This window comes from Globicephala melas, chromosome 6 (assembly GCF_963455315.2).
Source record: "Globicephala melas chromosome 6, mGloMel1.2, whole genome shotgun sequence".
Classification (NCBI taxonomy): domain Eukaryota; kingdom Metazoa; phylum Chordata; class Mammalia; order Artiodactyla; family Delphinidae; genus Globicephala; species Globicephala melas.
In genome coordinates, this window is record NC_083319.1 from 82761624 (window position 1) to 82770559 (window position 8936).

An 8936-nucleotide genomic window follows, 5' to 3' on the forward strand; every position below is an offset into this window, starting at 1 on the left:
AGACCTGAGAAAAATCAAAGTTCTCATCTCTGGCTGATGTTGAAACTCAACAGAAGCAGGGAGTAAAGTAAACATAGAACTGTAGCCAGCTTGCCTGAGCACTGAAGGCAATCTCCCCAGCAGGCACACAGAGCCCTCAGCAAAGCCTGGGAGATTTATTGGTTCCAGCCTCTTGGGAATTTATATCAGATCCTTAAACTAACTGAGCAGAGACTTTAGTGGCCACACATGACAATAAATGCAGACTACATAAAATTATTTCAGTTAATTCACTAAAGAAACAAATAGTAACAATAATGACAACAGCAACAAACAGCAACAACAATAAAGCCTGGAGAAACGGGGATGTATCTGTTTTCCAGAATTGCCACATTATTTTTTGTTTTTTTATTAAAGTCTAGTTGATTTAGTTGATTTACAATGTTTTGTTAGTTTCAGGTATACAGCAAAGTGATTCAGTTCTATACATATATTCTTTTTCAGATTATTTTGTTATACGTAATTAAAATATATTGAATATAATTCCCCATGCTATACAGTAGGTCCTTATCATTTATCTATTTTATATATAGTAGTCTGTATCTGTTAATCCCAAACTCCTAATTTATCCCTCCCTCCCCGCCCTTTTCCCCTTTGGTAACCATAAGTTTTTTTGTTTTTTTTTAACATCTTTATTGGCGTATAATTGCTTTACAATGGTGTGTTTGTTAGTTTCTGCTTTATAACAAAGTGAATCAGCTATACATATAAATATGTTCCCTATCACTTTCTACTTGCATCTCCCTCCCTCCCACCCTCCCTATCCCACCCCTCTAGGTGGACACAAATCACCAAGCTGATCTTCCTGTGCTATGCGGCTGCTTCCCACTAGCTATCCATCTATTTTTTTTTTTAGCTATCTATTTTACATTTGGTCGTGTATATATGTCCATGCCACTCTCTCACTTTGTCCCAGCTTACCCTTCCTCCTCCCCGTGTCCTCAAGTCCATTCTCTATGTCTGCCTTTTTATTACTGTCCTGCCCCTAGGTTCTTCATAATCTTTTTTTTTTTTTTTGGATTCCATATATATGTGTTAGCATACGGTATTTGTTTTTCTCTTTCTGACTTACTTCACTCTGTATGACAGACTCTAGGTCCATCCACCTCACTACAAATAACTCAATTTCATTTCTTCATTAGTTTGTATTTTATGTCTGAGTCTATTTCTGTTTTGTAAATAAGTTCATTTGTATCGTTTGTTTTAGATTCCACATATAAGTGATATCATATATTTGTCTTTCTCTGTCTGATTTACTTCACTTAGGATGATAATCTCTAGGTCCATCTATGTTGCTACAAATGGCATTCTTTCCTTCTTTTTTATGGCTGAGTAATATTCCATTGTATATATGTACCACATCATTTTTTACCATTCATCTGTTGATGGACATTTAGACTGCTTCCCTGTCTTGCTATTGTAAATAGTGCTGCTATGAACATAGAGGTACATGTATCTTTTTGAATTATACTTATGTCCAGATATACGCCCAGGAGTGGGATTGCAGGGTCATATGGCAACTCTATTATCATGTATTTTCTGTGTCTTAATTTACCTGTGGGGAAAAAAAAAGCATCTAGATAGCTCTAGCCAAGCTTGTCCTGAGCTACGTGAAAACATACTCAGTTATCTGAGTGTGATTCATGCTGATCTCCCTGATCAATCTGTTGAAGAAACAGCACTCTTCCAACCTCAGAACTTATATATTCAAAGAATCTGGGTTCAAAGTCTATGCCAACATTCCAGCACTTATATGACCTCCCAAATTTTGAGCTCCATTTAACAACCTCCAAACCTGACTGGCTCACCAGGTGAATCATGGAGTGAGCTGGCCTTCCTCCGTGTATGTGTAGAGTAGAGGCACAATTCCAGTCTAGGGCTGTCTCAGGACATTCATAAGTGGGTCCTACCCAACCGATGTCAGAGCAAGGATGGGCCCTGTGCTTCTAACGGCCACTCATGGCAAGATCAATGTTTACTCATGGGCAGGAGAACACTTGTGCTGGGATTCTAAGGGACATGCTTTAGGAAAGAGGTTCGTTCAAAAACTTGCCTGGGGGCTTCCCTGGTGGCGCAGTGGTTGAGAGTCCGCCTGCCGATGCAGGGGACACTGGTTCGTGCCCCTGTGGGAAGATCCCACATGCCAGGCAGCAGCTGGGCCCGTGAGCCATGGCCGCTGAGCCTGCGCGTCTGGAGCCTGTGCTCCGCAACGGGAGAGGCCACAACAGAGAGAGGCCCGCGTACCGCAAAAAAAAAAAAAAAAAAAAAAAAAAAAAAAAAAAAACTTGCCTGGATTTTCACCGTTAGAAGTTCTGAGTTTTATCCCATCTCTCCTACTGTCAATTTCATCTCTTCCTTTTCTCTGGATCCTTTCCCCTTCTTTGAGTTTGAAAAAAATCTTTCAGTTGCCCTATTCTAAAAAAACTTACCCCAAGATAGACTCTTGGAATTTGTGGTATTTGTCAAGTGAAGAAAAGATTTTTCTTTTTAAAGTGATGGTGAAATAATTGAATGTCCATGTAGAAACACAGAAAACTTGACTCTCATCTTACACTATACATAAAAATCCATTTCAGAGGGACTAGAGGCCTCAATGTGGAAAGCAAGAACAAGTTTATAGAAAATGTGAGAGGGTATCTTCATGATCTTGCAGGGTAGAAAGTGATTTCTTAAACAGGATATATAAAACAAGCATCTGATAAATGGGGCCGCAATATAATTAACTTTTGTTTATCAAAATGTTAAAGAGCGAAAGACAGCTTCAGAGTGATAGAAGACTTTCATTTTGAAAGAGAACTCTTTCGAATCAATAGGGAAAAGACAAAATCCAGTAGAGAAAATAGACAAGAGACTTGAGCAAGTATTTCATAAAGTAGGAATCTAATGGCCAATAACACAGGAAAATTAAAATCAAACCTCCCTAATATATGACTATACACCTACCAGAATCACTGAAATTAACAAACTCGATAAATGTTGTTGAGGCTATGAAGTAATAGGAACTCACACTCTGTGGATGGGAGTATAAACTGGTAAAACCACTTAGGAAACCAGTCTGGAATTATTATCAAAGTTGAAAGTGTATATGTATTCCCAATGACGTAGTAATTCCACTCCTACGTATAACCCCAAAATACAAGTGTTATTCACCAGGAGACACGTACAAGAATATTCATAGCTGCCTTTGTTATTTTGAAGTTCCCCAAAGCTCCAAACTTAACGAGGCAAAGTCCACTGACAGTAAAATAGATAAATTGTGTAGCATTGACAGAGAATACTGTGTATCAAGGAAATTGGATGAACGCTGGTTACACACAGTACTATGGCTGAATCTTAGAAATATAAAACTGAGCAAAAGAAGCCAGATACAAAATGATTCATCTTACCTAATTCCATATAAATGTTCTAAAAGAAGGAAATAATTTCTTTTGAGGTTTTCTACTTATATAAAGTTCAAAAACAGGTAAAGGCAGTGTTTAAGGATTCATAATTAGAAGTTAAGGCATAAGGCAAAACGGCGAAGTAGTTACCACAAAGTTGGGAACCTCGTTATGCCTGAGGGAGGGGGGCAGTTGAACAGAATGTGCAGGGCAGGGGTGTCTGAGCTGAGGGATGGCAATGTCCTATTTCTTGACCTGGGTCGCACTTTATAATATGTTGTCTATATGGTTTTATGTGTTTTTCTGCATGTCATAATTTACAATGAGAAGAAAAACCCTGCCTACAATTTCCATCTTGCCTCTCCCAAGCCTGTCCCTCTTCTCTCCTCTCCTCTCTGCCAGGGGAATGTCCTTTCTGTCCTCGTTTTCTCCAGTCTCTTAACTCCCACTTATAACACAGACTGTCCCAGCCCTCAGCCCCGGTCACCAGTAATACCCTAATTAGCAAATCAGATGAACGTGTCTCTTCCATACCGTGGAGGGGTCTTTGCTGTTCACCTTGTGGTTCTCTTTCCCCTCTGCTTCCCCAGACCTTCCCTCCTCTGGTTCTGTCCTCTCTCTCCCTCTGGCTTCTCTGTTTCATCCTCTGACTTCTCTGACTTTGCTGCTCCTGAAACACTGGCACTTCCCAGGTTTCCCTCCCAGTGGTCTCGTCCACACCCTGGCCACCTCTGTGCTAACAGCCCCCAAATGTACAATGTCCCCTTCCAGGCTCCAGGTGCAGGTGTGCCTAAAGCTTCCTGCTCCATTTATATCTGTATCTGGATGTTCAGCATCATAATTTCAACCAGCAGCCTCAAAATGAAGTCATTCTTTTCCTTGCTCCAACCCGATTCCTAGATTTCCTATCTACGAAAAGGGAATCACTTCCAAGTGGATATCTCAAGCTAGAAATGTGGACTTTAACCTGTCCTGGCACCAAGAGCTACTGTCACTATGTTCACACTGTGCTAGGCACTTGCTACGGTCTGAACGTTTGTGTCCACACACCATGCCCCCCGCCAAATTCCTGTTTTGAAAATGTCATGCCCCGCATGGTGTATTAGGAGGTGGGGCATTTGGGAGGTGATTAGGTCATGAGGGAAGGGCCTTCATGAATGGGTTTAGTGCCTTTATATAAAAGACCCCAGAGGACCTCCCTGGTGGTCCCAGGGAAGTGGTTAGGACTCCATGGTTAGTCCCAGTGGTTAGGACTCCATGCTTTCACTGCTGAGGGCACGGGTTTAATTCCTGGTCGGGGAACTAAGATCCAAAGCTGTGCAGTGTGGCCAAACAAACAGACAAAAGCCCAGAGAGCTCCCTTGCATTTTTGGCCATGTGACCCCTGGACGGGGCCCTCACCAGACATAGAATTTGCTGATGCCATGATCTTGGACCTCCCAGCCTCCAGAACTGTGAAAAATATGTTTCTGTCTATAAGCCACCCAGTCCGAGATATTTTGTTACAGAAGCCTGAGTGAACTAAGACAGCATTTTTAAAAACATATATTACATGTATTTTTTGCATATATTACAGAGGAGGACGTGGAAATATTCGCAGGCAGAGCAGCTCTGACTCCTCACCCTGACTTCTGCCCAATTCCACGCAGTGGCCTCTTAGGAGCACAAGTACTTTCCCCCTGCGTCAGTTTCCACCGCCTCTAACCTACTTCTGATCATCACACTAACCTCCTAACTGGTGTCCCAACCACACACAAATCTCTTTCCATTTTTTGTCCATCTTTAACAGGGCTAGTAGAGTCCTTTAATGATTTGATAGTGTAGATTTGTTTTTTGGCTGCTCTGCGTGGCTTGCAGGATCTTAGTTCCCCCACCAGGGATTGAACTTGGGCCCTCAGCAGTGAAAGTGTGGAGTCCTAACCACTGGACCTCCAGGGAATTCCCGAGAGTGTAGATGTTGATTGCTTTCTTCTCAAATGCCTAGGCCACGTGATCTGACGCCAGCCTGCCCCCTTTCCCTACTCCCCAGCCCCAGGTCCGCATCTTCTCTACCCCAAGCACACAGGCTGTTTCAGGCCCCTGGGCCTGGGTACAGACAGTTCTCTTTATTTGTGATGCTCTGCTGACGCCCCTCCCTGTTCAACTGGGAAATCCCTGCCCACCCTTAAGCTCTAACTGATGTTCTCCGAACAACTGTGATGCAAGATTAGCATATTATTCCTTCTTGAACTCGTCTCCCTCTCTAGCAGGGGCCACATCCAGGGGGCAGTTAACAATCTTGCTGAGTAAATACGTGTCTCTGGAAATTCTCGTTGAAGGAGAAGCACTGGACGAATAACCTGGTCAGCGCTTGTTGGTGCTGGTGTGTGGTACTCTGCGGGGTTTGAGAGGCACTGCTCTGCACCCTGAGGCCTGGAGATGCTCTGCTGCGGGAGAAGAGTGTGAGGGATAGAAAACAGGGCGGCTTTCAGCGGCTCTGTGTCTTGCTCACTGAGCATGGGCAGCCAGCTGCTGGCAACAGGCACCCTTCTCCACTGCAGATGCCTTTCTCTTGCTGCCATATTCACTTTGACCCTTTATCCCACTCCAACCCTTCCATTCTTTTGAATCAGAAAAGGCTCCCTGCTTTATGCTTTTTTCTCACTTATGATGGCGATCAGGATATGCCACTCCAAATATGCCACTTTGGCTTAAATATGCCATATTTAAGCAGATAGAGGAAGAGCCGAGAGCTCTTTCTGTGTCTGCCTTTTCTCATTTGCCTTCAGTTCAAAATAATTCTTAGAAGATATCTCTTCTCTTCCTCTATCTGCTTAAAAACAGGGCATAATTTTCCCTCGTGCGAGTGTTGCCCTCTCCCATAACAGACAAAGAACAACCATAGTCACTGGAGACAGAGATGGCGAGGAGATACCTCATGGTCAAACCTTATCTTCCAGTAGTTACCTCCATATATTTCCTCATCACTTTCCCACAATTTATTTGCCCTAAGAGCCCAACCACCCTTTCCTTTGTCTAGTCACTTCTCCACAATTTATCTCCTTTTTTTTGTTGTTTTTTTTTGCGGTACGCGGGCCTCTCACTGTTGTGGCCTCTCCCGTTGCAGAGCACAGGCTCCGGACGCGCAGGCTCAGTGGCCATGGCTCACGGGCCCAGCCGCTGTGCGGCATGTGGGATCTTCCCAGACCGGGGCACGAACCCGTGTCCCCTGTATCGGCAGGTGGACTCTCAACCACTGCGCCACCAGGGAAGCCCTTATCTCCTTTTTAAAATAGTATATAAGCCTCTGAGTCTTACTGCTTCTTTGGGATGTTCCCTTCTTTCCTGTGAAGCCTTCTTTTCTGTCACTTTTATGTGTACAAAAAATTAAAAATATTAATAAATATTTTTACTAATATGCCTTTGCTCCTGTTTATCTGCCATTTGTCAGTTTAATTCACAGACCTCAGGAACTGAACATTAGAGGGTAGAGGGTAAGATTTTTCATCCCCTACACTTATAATCTATGAGATAAGCATGACTGTGACACATGCACAGATAACTAAACCGAAGATCAAGGAAGTTACAATAACTTGTGAGTAGAAGACTCAGGACTTGAGTCAACTTGAGTCAAAGCCCTTTTACCTTCCTTGTTCCTTTCTTTGTTAGTGCCTAAACATTTGTTTTGCCTGTTTATTGAAGCTGAAGCCCAAGGGATTGCTGACACCTGCTCATGTGAGCTTCCCATGTTGAGTGTCAGGTTAGGAAAAGAAGTATACTTGGGGGCTTCCCTGGTGGCGCAGTGGTTGAGAGTCTGCCTACCAATGCAGGGGACACGGGTTCGAGCCCTGGTCTGGGAAGATCCCACATGCCGCGGAGCAACTAGGCCCGTGAGCCACAATTACTGAGCCTGCACGTCTGGAGCCTGTGCTCCGCAGCAAGAGAGGCCGCGATAGTGAGAGGCCCGCGTACCACGATGAAGAGTGGCCCCCGCTTGCCACAGCTGGAGAAAGCCCTCGCACAGAAACGAAGACCCAACACAGCAAAAATAGATAAATAAATAAATTTTTAAAAATATATATTTCATTCTAATTCGAGGCAGGGAAGTAAGCTACTTCAGTGCTTTAAAAAAAAAAAAAAAGAAGTATACTTGGGTACTGCCCTGAAAAATCCCCATTCCAGACCCAGTCAGATAAAAGCCTGGTGATTTATGGTGACAGGACTTCTGTGGTACCTAGCCCTGGGCCAAGCAGTGTTAATCACTCAGTGAGTTTTGGATGATGACATGAGATGATTTGGGTACCTGCCCCCTGCAGCAGGACAGGTACCCAGGCCACCATCTGACAGGGGCTCTGAGACCTGGTTTAAGAGAAAGGGACCCTGAGGTGCTAACTACATCCAGGATCTGGATTCTTCCCCATTCTTCCCCTCTCACCAGTTCTTTGGGAAAATGTCTGTAGGTAAATACTATATCTGTGGACTTCCCTGGTGGCGCAGTGGTTAAGAATCCGCCTGCCAATGCAGGGGACACGGGTTCGAGCCCTGGTCCGGGAAGATCCCACATGCCGCGGAGCAACTAAGCCCGTGCGCCACAACTACCGAGCCTGCGCTCTAGAGCCCGTGCCCTGCAACAAGAGAAGCCAACGTAAGGAGAAGCCCACGCACCTCAATGAAGACCCAACACAGCCAAAAATAAATAAATAAATACCTAAAAAAACAAAACAAAACTATATCTGTGCCATATGAGCCCTAAACACAAGTAGGAGAGGACAATCTTGTCTTTAAGTGGCAGGGACCAAAACAGTTTCGGTTAAGAGACTTTTCAGGTTTGTCAACCTGAGAAGAACCCAAGAAGGAAAAATAATAGGCTTAAAGAGTGCCACTAAAAATCTTATTGCGTTCCAAGAAGCCCTCTGCTGTAGTTAAGAAACTTGCCAGAAAGGCAAGGAAAGAGCATTACTTCCATTTCCTTGGTCTGAAACAAGAGGAAAGGTCTGCTCACCTGAAAGCCAGTGTTGCTGCAGCCCTCGGCTGTGAGTGCTGCCGTCCTCTGCAGCTCCAAAGAGTTTTTGCTGCTCATGGATTTGGCTGGGCTCCGAATTCTTTTCAGATGTTTGGGCTGGAGATCCCCTGTACCTGTGAAACAGAACAGTGCCTCTGCTTAGGTCAGGATGCCACCTGCTATTGTAGGAACCTGGACACTGCTTCAGTTTGGAAACTTCGACCAAAGTCTCCTGGTTGGCTTGAGGCAGGAGTGGCAAGGGGCGGGGTGGGCACTTCCAGATCAGGTCCACCCACCTCATTAATCCTTCTTCTTATCCTCATTCCTGCGGGCCCATTTACACTCCAGGAAGAAGACTCCTGTGCTGCTCAAAACAGAAAAGGACATTTTCTCTACAGTGTTGAGGGAAGGAATCTATTTCTTGTGCTGGTGCTGGGCACTGGGAGTGGTTGGTGGCAGGGAACATAAGTACTGGCTGCTACCAAGTGAGCAGAATTCTGTGCTCGGTCCCTGCTTGGGACATTATATATAGTGGT

General features: G+C 44.3%; 1 protein-coding gene across 1 annotated transcript in view; it reads right to left on the reverse strand.

The window, feature by feature from the left end:
- Positions 1-8478, reverse strand: part of SLC28A3 (solute carrier family 28 member 3) — a 57636-nt gene extending 49158 nt beyond the window's left edge. The window contains exon 1 of the mRNA XM_030832831.3: positions 8401-8478. Coding sequence (XP_030688691.2) covers positions 8401-8478 — 78 coding nt within the window. The remainder of the gene's footprint in view (positions 1-8400) is intronic.
- Positions 8479-8936: the final 458 nt, after the last annotated feature.